At 38.0% G+C, this 16,336-nt stretch overlaps 2 protein-coding genes across 3 annotated transcripts in view; one reads left to right on the forward strand and one right to left on the reverse strand.

The window, feature by feature from the left end:
• The first annotated feature begins 268 nt into the window (after nt 1-268).
• Nucleotides 269-4,525, forward strand: f2r (coagulation factor II (thrombin) receptor). The gene is made up of 2 exons (XM_084113460.1): nt 269-491; nt 2,956-4,525. Exons 1-2 carry the CDS (start codon nt 422-424, stop codon nt 4,128-4,130), a joined length of 1,245 nt encoding a protein of 414 aa, XP_083969586.1. The 5' UTR covers nt 269-421; the 3' UTR covers nt 4,131-4,525.
• Nucleotides 4,526-5,219: 694 nt separating this feature from the next.
• Nucleotides 5,220-16,336, reverse strand: part of ssbp2a (single stranded DNA binding protein 2a) — a 32,585-nt gene continuing 21,468 nt past the window's right edge. Inside the window, exons 5-17 of one of the 2 annotated variants that reach the window (XM_084113463.1) lie at nt 10,147-10,218; nt 8,742-8,798; nt 8,583-8,643; nt 8,257-8,324; nt 8,094-8,161; nt 7,917-7,965; nt 7,794-7,829; nt 7,629-7,683; nt 6,628-6,698; nt 6,480-6,558; nt 6,335-6,363; nt 6,116-6,214; nt 5,220-6,031 (exon numbers count right to left, since the gene is read on the reverse strand). In XM_084113463.1, coding sequence (XP_083969589.1) covers nt 6,002-6,031; nt 6,116-6,214; nt 6,335-6,363; nt 6,480-6,558; nt 6,628-6,698; nt 7,629-7,683; nt 7,794-7,829; nt 7,917-7,965; nt 8,094-8,161; nt 8,257-8,324; nt 8,583-8,643; nt 8,742-8,798; nt 10,147-10,218 — 774 coding nt within the window. In that variant the 3' untranslated portion in view covers nt 5,220-6,001. Of the gene's footprint in view, nt 6,032-6,115; nt 6,215-6,334; nt 6,364-6,479; nt 6,559-6,627; nt 6,699-7,628; nt 7,684-7,793; nt 7,830-7,916; nt 7,966-8,093; nt 8,162-8,256; nt 8,325-8,582; nt 8,644-8,741; nt 8,802-10,146; nt 10,219-16,336 lie in introns of both variants that reach the window. The other variant, XM_084113462.1, reaches the window with a different exon arrangement.

The raw sequence follows: 16,336 nt of genomic DNA on the forward strand, positions 1-16,336 counted from the left end.
TGTAAATTCAATATTAATAGCATACATTCAGATTTAAGTTGGTTTCATATAAAGCAATTTTGTCTGTCAATTCTGTCCTCCAGACAAATACTGCAACTTCATATGTTTGTAATAGCACTAGGTGAAACAAGTCAACAATATAATATACTGTAAGATAACAACCCTTAGAAATATCAAATTAAGCTAACATTTGTATCAACTAGTCCTGGTCTTCCCTGTGTTAGTGGATTTTAGAGTCCTTGAGCTGCACGAGTAGGCGTTGACGTGCACGCGCCAGACGGAGTGAATCTAGCATCCTCCCTCTATTCTTTCCTGATGTCTTGAGAGCGTGCGCGATAAGGCTCATTCGGGAAAAAAGTATTTGATGTTAAGTGCGTAAATAAAAAAATAATTTTGAGCTGCCCTGTTTCTTTCAGCCGTGATGTTGAGGGTTGTGGTGTTGATGGGGCTTCTGGCTGTGGATGGATCTGCGGTTGCGCTGCCCAGTAACGGTAAGACACATTACTGCCTCTTTCTTTGCACTGGACAAACACGGTTGTCAACTTTAGTAACTTAAAGTTCTTTGGTAAGCGGAGCTGATTACACATTAGGTGCTTAGTTCATTTGAAATTAACTTCTTAAAGCAAGACTAATTGGTCGAAAGTTGAAATCAACTCCGTTTATGGTAATTCATTTTTTTGTATATTATTTAAATAGGCTACCAAGTAATCGTTTAATCTCTTCTGGGAAAAAAGTTTAAACCAGCTTTGAAAAGGGCCATGAGCATTTTAGCAGGGAGGGATATTATCATATTCAAATATAAATAATAAACATGAATCTAAATTTTAAAATAAAGTAAAAATCAGAGGCAATAATGTCATACTTAAATGTTGTTTTTACTGTAATAAAAACAAAAACAAATTTTAATTGAATGAAACTAGTGAGAGTAGTAATGAACTACATTACTATTTAAATGCATCCAAGTAGGCTAATCATGAAATCCCTTCTGCAAAAATAAATAAATAATATCGATTGTTGTGCGCTATGTGTTTTGACAGCGTGTGCTGTTTAATGCCTTTGACAATTTTCTTCCTCAGCGCATAACATTTTATGGTTATACTTATCTGTAAATGTTAGAAAGACCAGCGTATTATCTCCTTTTTGCATATTCTGACAACAGGCGTCTTGTTAAACGTCAATGAACGAGCGCCGGTGCGCGCATGCGCGTCAAACAGACAGAGCGCAACAGTTATAAATAAAACACACATTTTTCTAAAATATTTTTTGTTAGAAATTAAATGTAGGTTTAAACATATACATGCAACACTATAATCATATTTACGAGAGGAGTAACAGTAATTTACTTGTTGGTATAGTCCTAAAGCTTAGCCTACTATGTTTAGAGGAGTGCATCTGTGTGTTCTTCTTGCGGTAGCTATACCTCGTACACATAGGCATTTTGTGCTTTTTGTTTCTTATCATTTTTAATTAGTCGTTTTAATTTCTACTTTAAAATTGATTTTTTAGAATGAATTTTAATATTTTTTGCTTATAATGTAGGCTACATTTACTATATGTTTGTGTGGAGGACAACACTGTGCAGGATGTGGAATATTATTGTTAAAATATTACATTCAAATAAATTTTTATTAATTTGAAAAATATCATTTTTATTTTTCATGTATATACTCTTTAGATTTTTCATTGGGATTTATAAAAAATAATAACCTGTAGCTCAAACTGTAGAGCATTGGCGCTTGCAACGCTAGGTCATGGGTTCGATTCCCAGGGAAAACAATAACTGATAAAAATGGAAATGTGTACCTTGAAATGCATTGTAAGTCGCTTTGAATAAAAGCGTCTGCCAAATGTGTAAATGTAAATGTAACCGAGATTAAACGACTATTTTAATCGTTTGTTGCAGCTCTATGACCAGGCAGAGAGCTAAAACCAGCAAACCTAGTTATTTACTTATTTAAAGGGTTAGTTCACCCAAAAATGAAAATTCTGTCAGTAATTACTCACCCTCATGTTGTTCCAACCGCGTAAGACCTTCGTTCATCTTCGGAACATAAATTAAGATATTTTTGATGAAATCTGAGTGCTGGATCACTTGTCCATAGGCTGCTAGGTGACCGAAACTTGCTGGCCCAGAAAAGTTATTAAAGAGATCGTTAATATAGTCCAAGTGACTACAGTGGCTCAATCTTAAGTATATCAAGCGACGAAAATACTTTTTGTGCGCAAAAACAAACAAAAATAACGACTTTATTCCACTATTCATTTTTGTTTTGTTTTTGCGCAGCGCGTCTGTGTTACACGTCACCACGTAGGCTCACTATTGGCCGACGCTGGTCATGTGTGTGATGCGTGATGACGTGCAACACAGACGCGCAGCGCAAAAACACTACGAGGCCCAGAGAGAAGGAAATGAATAGTGGAATAAAGTCGTTATTTTTGTTTGTTTTTGCGCACAAAAAGTATTCTCGTCGCTTGATATACTTAAGATTAAGCCACTGTAGTCACTTGGACTATATTAACGATCTCTTTAATAACTTTTCTGGGCCAGCAAGTTTCGGTCACCTAGCAGCCTATGGACAAGTGATCCAGCTCTCAGATTTCATCAAAAATATCTTAATTTATGTTCCGAAGATGATCGAAGGTCTTACGCGGTTGGAACAACATGAGGGTAATTACTGACAGAATTTTCATTTTTGGGTGAACTAACCCTTTAAGCAGGGTAGTATTAGTATATTTGAATATATAAATAAATATTCATCTAAAATATATTCATCTATATATATATATATATATATATATATATATATATATATATATATATATATTATTATTATTTCACATCTTCCATGTGTAACAATGACGAACAACATTAACGAGAATCGTTCAGATTTGTGACTAATGTTTTTTTTTTTTTTTGCTAAACATTTTACACTTTTTTTTTCATTTTTTTTTCAGGAACGTTAATTCGGACATTTTCGGGTTTTTTCCTCACCGCCACCGATGAGCCAATATTTGATTATCTGGACGTGCAGGACGAAGGCAGCGGCTCCAGTTCGGGCCAAGCATCCAAACCCAGGAAAGATCACCACCACCATGTGCCTAAAAAGACCTATCACATCTCTCAAGAGGCCTCCAGCTTCCTCACAGGCCGCGTGGTGACCGCTGTCATCCCTACAATATATATTATAGTGTTTATTATCAGCGCTCCTCTAAATCTGCTGGCGCTTGTCATGTTTGTGCGCAAAGTGAGACCAAAGAAACCGGCTGCGATTTATATGATGAATCTAGCCTGCGCTGACCTTCTGTTCGTCCTGGTCCTTCCGTTTAGAATAGCCTACAATTACAACGGAAATAACTGGATATACGGGGCTGGGATGTGTCGTTTCGTGACGGCTGCTTTCTACTGCAACATGTACTGCTCAGTGCTGCTGATTATGTGCATTAGTGTGGATCGCTTTATGGCTGTCGTGTACCCGATGGACTCGCTTACCTGGCGCAGTCCTCAAACCGCGTCCGTCGTGTGCGCCGCCATGTGGATTTTGTCCATCGGCGGGGCGATGCCTTTGCTGATTTCCAATCAGACCATTCACTTACCTGACCTGGGCATAACCACGTGTCACGACGTCCTTGACATCCACCATCTCCGCGAGTATTACCTGTACTTCTTCCCCGTCATCTCTTCACTTTTCTTTTTCATTCCGCTCATTTTTAGCACCGTCTGCTACGTGCGCATCATCCAGGCCTTGTGCGCAGCCAACGTGGAAAACCGTTCGAAGAAAACGCGGGCCGTTTTTATGGCGGTAACTGTTTTTGCAGTTTTCGTCATATGCTTCACGCCAACGAACGTCATCCTGTTGGCGCATTACGTGCAGTTCGCTCGCAAGCAAAACGATGCGTCCTACGCCGCGTACCTGGTCTCCACGTGCATCGGGAGCGTCAGCTGCTGTCTGGACCCCCTCATCTACTACTTTGGGTCGTCTCAGTGCCAAAAACAGGTTCTCGCCTTTCTCAAGTGTCAGGCGGTCTCAGGCATGGAGAGGAGAGCACAGTTCACCAGCAGCACCAGGTCAAGCAAGGTCGAGACTTTTCAAAGCAGCGTGAGCAACCAGTACAGGAAGCTGATGGCATGAAAAGCACTGCTGGGAAAGAAAACAGGCTGGTCTGATGGCTGCTTTTAGAGGGGCCTGAGTGAGAGACTTTCTTAAACCAGCTGCAGCAGGTTTCCAAGGACTTTCAATCACATTTCGTTTAACCTAGCTCAGTAGAATGGTGGGGGTTGATTGCATTATCATTCATTGGAACTCTTTAATTATTCATGCATTTATTTTATTTTTTTACCCAAATAACTCTATTGGCACTTCAACCATTTTTGTGCTCTTGTAACATCTATGCTAATGTATATATTCTTGCTTTATTTTTGTAATCATTTGTGAATTGTGACCATGTCAAATAGCTAATCAAAACATTTTTACAGTACAAATCAGATACTAATGCTTGTAAAGATTAAAATGGTTTGTTAACATCATTTCTGATTACTGTAATTTGCACGCTAGCTTAATGGACCAGCTGGCTGTTTTTTGTTTTGTTTTTTTTATTATTATTAAGTTGCCTGGTGTGTTCTTTTTGTCTTTGAGTAGGCAGATGTTACAATATATAGGCCTACACTATACTGTTAGGTTTGGGGTCAAAAAATGAATAGGCCTACTTTATTCAGCAAGGATGCAATAAATTGATCAAAAGTGACGGTAAAGACATTTATAATGTTACAAAAGATTTCTGTTTCTTTTCAACCGAGTCAGGTGAATGTCAAATTTTTGACGAGCAAGACATGCCAATGGACATCAGTCACTTCACTGAATACTTGCTGGCCAATAAATAATTAATTATTACCTTACGATCAATCTATTTTCAGATCCACATAATTGCAAATGCAAATTATGTAAATAAAGGCATAACAAATATTTTTGCCCTGCGAAAATTACCAATTGGTCACCAACATATGTTGTGCTTTGAACGGGTTGTAGAGTTGTCTCCAAGCTATTTAACCAATCCTGCTCACTTTTTTTTTTTTTTTATCCAGCAAGAACACATCAGTTGACCAGTTAATCGGTGAGAAATAATGTAGTTTTAGATCAACACCAGTATAAACTAGCAGGGCGGGACCAATATTCATGGTGCCCTTTTTTTTTCATAAAGATCACATACACAAACACTACAAATGGTGAAAATGATTTTTATATCAGCATATCCAAATTCTTCACAGATAGCTGTATTTACAAGAACAAATCCAACATGAAAAGAACTGAGGTGAGTCCTAAAAATGTAAGTTCAGGATATACATTAGTCTTTTTCCACAACCTAACGGAAATTAAGCGAAACTGTGGTTTGCCCAAACAGTGTGTTTGTTACAAGGTGATTTTGCCAGTAGTGGTTGTCTGGTCAAATTCATTGCATTGAAGCTAAAAACCTTGTTTAAACTTGTGAAAACAACATATATTGAATGAAAGCCTTGAAAAATCTTGAGGAAAACCACCACATACTTAGTTGCTCAACTAAAAAAAAAAAACGTTTGCTGTTCAAACATAACAGTGTGTAACTGTAAATTAAGCTTATCTAAAAGTGGAAGTTATCATTGGGGAACTGTTGTATGGGATACTGAGGGCTTCCTTGGTATCAGCTATACTGCATAGAACAGAAAACAAAAATGTATATAAAAAAGTAAACATGTACAGTCCAGCCCTGTGTGAATCCAAACAAGACACAGACATTAACCATGTAATGACAAAAAAATGTTGAAAAAAAAAGCTTGTTCTAGGCGTCTTCTGCTTCCTTTCATGGCTTGCTTGAGTTTGTTTAGATTTGGAGTAGGATGACATCACTGTAATTCACGATAGTTCACCAAAGACAAAATGAGTAGAAAACCAAAGAGCCGGTGGAGAGAAGATTCTGTTTAGTCAATTAACATGGTAAAAACTTGTAATTTCACTCCTGTGCTGTCCTCTCACACACTCATTGTCATGTTTGGAGAATACTGCAAGAAGACAAGAAGGTATTTAAAATGACAGCTGCTGCTGTACTTTAATGATCCTATGAAAACATCTTTCAGCATACATACACTTTCACTTTGAAATGGGTTGAGGAAGTTGCCACTCATTTCTCCATCATCTCTTGGTGTGCCAGGCTGATTATTCATGCTGAGGTTTCCTGGTGAGCTCTGATGAATGTGAAAAAAAAAAATGAAAAAAAAGTTTGAGGACAGCAACCACACTGAATTTCAAAGAAATGTACGTCAGAGTTTAAATATCTTTCAAAACAGTACAGAAATGTCCCATACCTTTGGGAGGCTTTCAATGTCACCAGATCCTGTTGAATGGGGGGAAAAGGAAAAGACTAAAGTATTGAATGAAAGGCGAGAATGTGCAAATGGATGGAAAATGTTTATGTTTGGCATTGTGTTGTGTCAGCTAAATCTGTCACACCTAATGAACCATTTATATGATGAGGCTCCATGCCTGCCATGCTGCCTATTGGGCCATCGGCACCTGAACCTAAAGGAAACTGAAAGGAAAAATGCCATAAGGAAAACAAAATATACTTCTTATGTTCTTATTTTTAAAAAATACTCACATTTTGTCTGTTTCCATTTGGAGGGACTGAGCTGATCATGGTGTACATGTTGTCACTCGAATTGTTTGACTCTAAAATCAATATTGTACATCACGCATTAGTTTTTTCATTATTAGCTAAAGATAAAAGAACCGACTTGGTATGGGTAAACAATGTAGTGTGTTTCCTGCTGTCTAGCATCTACATTGACTATCTTCTATGCTAATGCTAACTGAAACAGAACCACGTTGACTGATGTGAAACACTGCATAACTTCATAGCAGCAACTCACAAGAATATTGATTAACCCTCACTGCTGATAGCAATGCTGTTAGCAAATGTTGCTAAAGGCTGGAATACATGACAGGACTTTTCAAATCTAAACAGTCATATCTTAAAATCTGTTCAGTATTGTATTGTTTAGGATACAAGACTGAACAGATTTTAAATCACTATGTATAAAAAACACTTGCTGACTTTGTAAATAGTTACAGAGAAAAACTGGGCATCATACACTAAATGAATGTGGATCGCAGTCGCACACTACCAAACTTTCAAGTCATTCAAAAATAAACTCCCACAGAAATGTGGCTTATTACTAGGAGACGCATGACGAATGAAAACAGTATGTCCTAAAATCAACTCAAAATATCAAACATGCTTGATATCCTCCAACTGGATGGAACACGACACCTTTTTCAACTAAAAATGGAAAACTTTATGTGTTTTTGCAGTTCATTCACACGACAACAACAGGATTCAAAGTGCAAGTTATCGTCTCCATGTGAAATACAAAAACGGGAATTTGTGAAAACTGTGACGTCATGTGTGCGAATGTTATGTGTTTCAGTCTATATGGAGTTTAGTGTTTCTTTACAAAAGTGACAACCCCAACTACTGGCCTGGAAGAATAATACAGGGTTTTTAATCATTTTCACGGATAAGAAAGGAAAAACGTTTATGTTTTAAATACATTGTTGTCGTGTAAACGTACACTTAGTCCTAAGATAAAAAAAAATTACCTGCAGGACTGGGCATGATGGGTGTCCCGGGAGGTCCGCCTCCTGCTGGGGGACCCTGCAAACACACTGATTCTGCTTATTCACATGACCAGAATGTGTTACCCAAAGTGTATCTAAGACAAGGTACTGTACCAGAGAAACCTTAGACAGCATTACATTACCTACCGAATAACTGCCTGGAGACCCAGATGAATAAGGGATCTGCAGGGAGAAAGAACATGTACTGGTATTTATATTGTTTGGGATGCAAGACTTCTGATCAATTATCATGCCATGTTGAGAACTAACCGAATTGTTATTTGGAGGATTGGGCCACGGTCTTCCTCCTGCAGGACCCCTTTACACAACGGCATACAAATATATAGTTTTATACACAATTTATACAGTACAACAATAGGGATTCTGACTTGATGATTGCTGAAGTATTTAGGGAATGATGATGAACTGTGATCTGAATACAATTACATGTTAATCCCAGGCATTCCGGGTCCCAATATGGCATTTAGGGGAGGTCTCATCCCACCACCATAGTTCTGGAACATCAATTATACCCAATAATACATCACAATACACTCAAGTTTGTGAACATGCTTACACACCTTTACCTAATTTTCCATGGATAACTCACCTGTGGTCCAATAGGAACCATTCCTCGAGGGGTCATCCGCTGCATAGGCCCACTCATGTTGGGATGGCCTTGCAAATGGGCAAATTAAGCAAAGAGGTTGCTTCATATACGCCATAGTTTTATGTATTATTATGGCTGTTTAGGGACTCTACAGACTTTTTTCACAATTTCTATAATTATAGAAAGAAATTGTTGAATGGATTTAAATAATAACATTTGATAGCTGCACACACATTCAAATTAGCCAAAGTATTTCATAAAAAACACACAAACGGCAGAAGTAGAAGTGTTGACTTGATCATAAGAGTTGTTAGTATTTTAAATACCTGGCTGTCTGGTAGGATCCATCCCACTGGGAAGGAGAGGCTGGTTCCCAGGCCCCAAAGCCTGTTCAAAACCATTCAGATTGAAGTTTCAGGCATTACAATACGAGGAATGAAAACCTGGTTCCCGAAAGCAGAATATACAGGTATGAGTGAAAATACCTGATTGGGTATTCTGAGAGAGCCTCTGGGCCCACCTGGGTATCGAGGAGACAGAAACTGCTGAGGAAACACAAGGACAGAGAACAATTGATCAATTAAATTTTCAAGAACCTGAACACAAATCCTTCATGGTTCACCCTGCAGGCAAACCAGAGCAACGTGCACTATAAATCACACCACCAGATGGCAACACTGCATTTCTATTTTAAATCTGTTATTTAGTCTTACAGATGTTTAACTTCAATGCTGATGTCAAATCTGTGTGGGTTAAACTTTATAATCAACATATGTGGCTTCAATTTATCCCTCAATGCAAAACAGTAAAAGCATGTAAACAGTAATGCAATTAGAAGTCAATTGAGTGATTGTACAGCATCTCTTTCAAGTCAAAAACGAGACTAGACACCGGACACCGGTGAAACGAGACACCGGACTCAAAAACGAGCCTATTTGCTTTTTAAATGCATATTCTTGGTCTTATTATGAATGACTCATTGATGCTCATTATTCTATTTAGGCATTATTTTACCCAACTCACATTCAGGTTTGGCTCCATTCTGGAAAATAACACCTACTTTTTATCACCAAATCCCAATGAACATATCCTGTTTTACTTGTAAATACATCAAACAATGGATGTCAATTGGCTTGCAAACAGCATTTCACATTGACTTCAAAATGAAAAAGTACTGTTTCAACAGATGTGTAGTAAACAATGCTATATTTGTGATGTCCAAAGCAGATATCTCAGAGGGTTGGTTGAGATAAAACCAGATCAAACTGAGTGAGTTTGAGAGGAGGACTGAAAAAAAGGATTGTTAGAGCTGGATTCTTCTGGAATCTGAGCGATTGTCAATACACATCAGGCAGGACAGCAGCTCTCAGACTGCGTGCCGACAGTTAATCGATGTACGTTCTGGTGCATTTTAACTGACGTACACACAGCCCAGTGTTTATGCGCTCGAAATCCTCCTTCAAAAATACCACATTATAACAGATAATTAAACAAATAATTGAAAAGACACGCATTTTCTCTTTCCAATTAAAAAAATCAAAGTGTGGAAATGTTTGCATAATCTGCTGTTATAGACATCCACATATAGTTTTCTTGGCCTGAATAAATATTTAATGGCCCATTCACTATAATCTCTCCTGACTCAGCACCGTCTCCCCGGCTCAACTGTCAATCACAGAGGAAGAAATGAATTTATTTTTATATTCCACACCTCCATTATCTGAATGAATTTTTTTTTTACATGCTGCTCGTTTGTTGTGGTATAATCCTGTTTCAGACAGTCTTCCAATGGCCTTTATCAATAAGATATTTCAAAATAATGAAGGTAAGCACAAAAAGATGCAAATCAGTCTCAGTGCAAAACTTTTAATATATACAGTATGTGCGTACCTGGAAAAACCCCGGGGGCAAAGGCATACCGTCCCCAGGAGGACTTCCAATCACCGGACTCTGTGTTGCACTCTACAGGACACACACACAAACACACAACTCAGTTGAAATACCCACACATAAAGGACACAGGAAGACTGAGGAAGAGGAGTAGGATTTCACATGTAACGTATCATTTTGAGAATAACATACTCTATAAATAACCTGAAAATGTATGGATTCTTTGAAGAGCCAGTGCAATAAACAAGCAGCAAAAAATTATTTTCAGCATTGATGCTGTACAATAATTACAGCTATTTTCTTATAAGACAAGTTACTGTACACTTCAAAATCAGATACAAAAGTCACAACACAAAAAATATTTTGAAGAATGTTGGTAACTAAACGTTTTCTCATTGACTTCAATTGTATATATATATATATTTTTGCACATACAGTTACCAACATTCTTCAAAACATTGTTTGTCATAAGCAAATCATGATAGATTTCTTTAAATTATTTTTGGGTGAACTATCCCTATTAGCCTGTAGTTTTAAAACCTCACATCTGATATCACGTGCTCCAAGCACTGACACGCTCACGCACACAAACCTAAGAATTGAACAATGGGAGGAAATATGAAACAGTGGGAAGACATAGACACTGAGAAGTTGCACCTCCTGGCAAACACATTTTGTCCACTGAATAATTAAAAGCACTAGTGTTGGTGTACTACAGTTTCACTGGCAGTTTAGACTTTCTACTCACTGGAAATGGAACAGAAACAACTGCTTTTCCCTGTTTGCCACTAAATACAATGATGGCAGTTACCTCAACATACCAACCTAAGTGCCATGAACTGCCCAGCAGTAATTACAGTAGGATGAAAATGACCAGGAATGTGTCTGGGTCTTACTGTATTTCATCCCAAAAATCTAAATAAATTTGTTTTTTGGGGGGAAAATTATGACACTGCACATTTTCATTGTAATGTGAGATATATATATATATATATATATATATATATATTATTCACTGAAAAGTATCTTTATATGATGGTAGTATTTAAAAAAAAAATGCCTTTATGCTTTATGCCTTAAAGGGTTAGTTCACCCAAAAATGAAAATTCTGTCAGTAGTGTTTTGCGCTGCGCGTCTGTGTTACACGTCACCACGTAGGCTCACTATTGGCCGACGCTGGTCATGTGTGTGATGCGTGATGACGTGTAACACAGACGCGCAGCGCAAAAACACTACGAGGCCCAGAGAGAAGGAAATGAATAGTGGAATAAAGTCGTTATTTTTGTTTGTTTTTGCGCACAAAAAGTATTCTCGTCGCTTGATATACTTAAGATTGAGCCACTGGAGTCACTTGGACTATATTAACGATCTCTTTAATAACTTTTCTGGGCCAGCAAGTTTCAATCACATAGAAACCTATGGAGGAGTGATCAGCTCTCAGATTTAATCAAAAATATCTTAATTTGTGTTACGAAGATGAACGAAGGTCTTACGCGGTTGGAACAACATGAGGGTGAGTAATTACTGACAGAATTTTCATTTTTGGGTGAACTAACCCTTTAATACAAAATAATAGGAATGTTTACAACAGAGGAATGTCGTGTAGTCCCTACCAGCCGTTTGTTGTAGTCCTTAAAAAGCAATTTCTTTAAAAGAAAATATCTCCCTTTGCTATGAACTTTGAGCGTTGTAACTTTGCAGATGTTGTTCATGCTCAAACAGCAACATTGCACACTAACTAAAGTTAAAAAAGTGAAATCATAATCAACCACCCCTTTAAATAAACCCTTTTTGTTATTTAAGATCTTTTTGCATCTGATGATGCCATCATCATCCTCTGGACTAAACCGTGACAATTAGTATACAAGTGCAGTGAAATTTCTGTTTATTTTCTCACTTCTTACTTGGTGAAAGAAACAGTTGTACTATACACATGGCCGACATGTTCCAGATTCTTAAGGTTTAAGCCTGCAGTACATTTCCATATTTATTAGATTTGCTCCTTCTGTCTGCAATAAGGAGGCTGCATGCATAGGCGTGTGTGTGTGTGTGTGTGTGTGTGTGTGTGAGAGAGATTCCTTCAGTGGCTGGCTGGGTAGAGAGACTCATTTCTCTACTCATTAGAGAAACGTGGGTAGAATGGCAAGTCCCCTTGTCTAGACTTTCTCATCAGCTGCATCAGGACAACATCCCTAGTCCTCACACTCAGAGAGAGAAATAAATCTACTCTGCTCTAATTAGAGAAACAAAAAACATTTGATCCAGGTTATAAGAACTGTTACACAGAGGATGAAAGGGGTAAAGCAAAACTGGAATTCAACAATGAAACAAACCAAAGAGTGCCGTACATGTAACTAACTAACCAAACAATCCAAAGTTAAAGGGATGGTTCGGAGTAATTTCAACCAAGGGTCCTTTGCACCATGACATCGAGCCAAACACCCCCCCAGAAGCTTTTATTCCCTTGGTCGAACATTATTAAAGTTAGAGCTTATTTAGAGATATCAGCCGATCCAAGGATGTATCTATTAAATTACCCCACTAATAATGCCCAGAATGGTACCAAACTTCTACAGTAGTACAAATAGGTTCTGTACTCATAAAACGAGGCATTGGAAAGTTTGTAAGTACATCGGGAGTTTATTTAAATAACACTGACGGCTCATGCTACTGCTAACCCGGACGTCGAGGTCACTTCCGTGATTTGGGAAAAGCCCGTAAAAGTCCTTTGTAAAACTCACAAGTGTAAATAAAGGCCCTTGCACACTGAGTCTGAAATTCGCATCTGAAATTTTTGCATGTTAAAAAATAAATACGACCTCACGTTATGGCTCGAAGTCATGGTGCAAAGGACCCTAGGTTGATTATACTCCGAACCATCCCTTTAACTTGAGAGAGATTGATATTGAAATATATCAAAATACAAAAACATCAAATTCACAAACTGAAATTCATCCTAAATAAAGCTAAATTTATAAATAAGGAAATTAAATTTAATCAAATAACAATGCCTATTCGCTATGTTGTCTGTCCTCTTTTGCTCTCATTCTCACATCTGTTATTTTAAGCATGTGACTTGTTACATAAGCTCCACTGAGAGACAACAGAGATACATTATAGTGACAGTTGGACCTGAGCCATGTGTATAGGATGGGAAGAGTAAGCCAGCTGAGAATACAGACAGACCAATATAATAACAGGATATATCTCAATAATACCGACAGGAAGAAAGTCTCTAGTCCTCTATTAATCTCTCTCTCGCCCCCTTCATCCATTCATCCCCTGTCATGCCGACACTTCCTGTTGAAACCCAAAATTGGATGTGGAGTTATAATTTCCATCATGTCCTTAATAGAATTCGTGACTTTTGCGCTTTGTGCCATTTTACTGACTGTGTCTGTTGTGATTAGTGGTGAGTTTTTTCAGTGACTCCGTTTACATTGTTGTGCCATTATAGTTTGCAACAAGTGACTGTCCTTATAAGCAACTCATTAAGTCATTTATTCAACCGATTCAATCAAGAACCCTCATTCATTCAGTGGCCTAACTAAATAGGTGCCGCATCCAAAATTGCATACTTCCCTACTATATATTAGGTGAAAAAAAGTATGTGACAAAAGAAGTGTGTCTGAATTGATAGTACCCGGATGACCTACTACTTCTGGGGAGATTCTGAAGCGTGCATACGATGGACACTTTACTCTCCCATGAGGACACAAAAGAGGATTTGTGAATGGCAGTGAAGCAACGCAACTGACGCTTACCAGGTTACCAGCTCAGAGATGCGCTCGCTTAACTTTACTCAAGCTACTGTAGTAAACGCTGCACAATGGTATCGCTCTTTACAACGTCACACATAATGGCAATTAATATGATTAGCCTTTAGCTTGACTATGTTATCAAACAGCTAATAATGTGTTGCTAATATTACACAAACCATGTTTCCGTTCACCATCTCAGTCTGCCTTCTAAAAACCAGCATCCTTAGAAACGCTTTGAACATCATAGAACGTCAGTGGAGAAAGGCATATAGTTCATCATAATATCGTAATAAACATCATATACATAATTCACCTGCTATATTGCTAAAAGTACCCGATTTTTTACAGAGGTGGACAGTAACAAAGTACATTTACATAATGTCAATCTGGCGTTGGATTCTGACATCAATCTGATTTTCATTTTCAACGTTGGGTTTGGTCTTCTAAATGCGAATTTTGTCATTGTATTGGAGCACACTAGCTTACAGATGACAGTAAGGCTAACATATTCATACTAAAAGCCAAACAACTTTAAATAGGGCTCTATTTGAGAGATCAGCCATTTGGGTGTCCGAAACCATTGTGGACGTTATTGAGTGCACTTATTCAATCTCACATTCAATCCCACTACTGGAACTGTGTTCTAGAAATAAACTTGATATTGAAATGAGGGTAGGTAAGCAGGCATAGATTCAGAGGCATAAGGTACTGTAAGTATTACATACGACAACAATGCAACAATAATAAAACAATGCATTGACATTACTTTTTACTTTTGATACTGAAGCACTTTTAAAAACAAGTACTTCTGTACTTTTACTTAAGTAAAAATCGGTCTTTACAACTTTTACTTGTAATGGAGTAATATTTCACCAGTAGTATATGTACTTTCACTCAAGTAAGGAAGTTGTGTACTTTGTCCACCTCTGATTTTTTTATATCAACAGAAAAATATACCAGGATAACCTGGCTTCTCGAGACTCCCCTGCTTGCAGTTAATGCTAAAGCCCACCCGCATACTGGCGTGATTTGTTACAAGGTAGTTTGTGACGCAAGAAACACCAGAGATTTCAAACCACATTTTTGAGAGTGTCTTTGGTTCACTGCAGTTTTAAGGAAAACATACTCAGCAATGGTGTTGACTTGTCAATTTGCACATGGTTTGTCTTAAAGCATATTAAAACACAACATAGACTTTCACAAATTGATTTTCACCTTAAGTAATTACTTATCCTACTCAAGAGAGCATGTTATTTATGACGCAGCCACCGATTGTCTTTATGAGTGAGCCATCGAATCTTTCACTCAACCAATTGACCTATGGCTAAGCCACGCCCCCAAACGCGATGAGCCAATCACAGTGCGCATAGCTAGGCTAACCCAATACACTCGGACATTCTCCACGTCCATTGCAACACTAGGTATCAGTGTTGCCAGATGTACGATAATTATCGTATTTGTACGATAATTTTGACCTCTGTACGATGTACGATCAATAATGGAAAAAAATCCTATAATGTACGATAATTTCAGACCTGTGTGACACTTAAAATGATGGTCGTTGTAATCATAGGGTTTCTCATTGATCTAGCTGTGGATTCTACGTCTACCGGGGAAAGAACGTGTAGAGAGAGGGAGCGAGAGACCTTGCGTGTGTGTGTTAGTGTGCCTCACGAAGCGCATGTAAGGACCCAACCAATCAATTGTAAGAACCGAACCCCCCTGCCCTCATTTTCATGCTGTATTCTGTACAGGTTTGACTCGTGTACGATCATTTTCTTCCAAATACGATAATTTTGAGCTTCTGCTACGATACTTGGACATTTCCAATCTGGCAACACTGCTAGGTATCCTGAGAGGCTGGGCTACGGTGTGTATTTTTTTTACCCTTACCCAAGCCACATCTTAACCGTACGGAGCCCGGGAAGTCACCTGTGGGAGAAAAAAAAACAATCTGTGGCAACGGTTTGGCAATCCGTCCGCTCAGTTTATAAACCGTACTCACGAATTCTCAAACTGTTCCCTCAGTTTAACAAATCGTGCCCACGGATTAATAAACCGTACCCACGAGTTTCTAATCCGCGCTCTCAGATTTGTAAACCGTGCCTTCAGTTTTTGCAATCTGTACCCACAAATTCATAAACCGTGCCCACGCTTTCGCAATCCGTTCCCACGGGTTTGTAAACTGTACTCACGGATTTGTGACTCGCCCTCATTTTAGAAGAACACATTAACGAATCCTATTGTATATTGTTTTATTGAATATTAATGGAATACATCAAATTGACATACGTCTGAATGCTTAAAGTGATTCTCAATTGTAGCGGGTATGGGTGGAATATACGATTTAATATGAATGACGTGCATCAAAATATTTTGTTCATTTGTGATATAATCTTAGCACTTTATTATTATTTTCTAACCTGTAT

Source organism: Abramis brama, assembly GCF_963993115.1.
Source record: "Abramis brama genome assembly, chromosome: 5".
Taxonomy (NCBI): Eukaryota; Metazoa; Chordata; class Actinopteri; order Cypriniformes; family Leuciscidae; genus Abramis; species Abramis brama.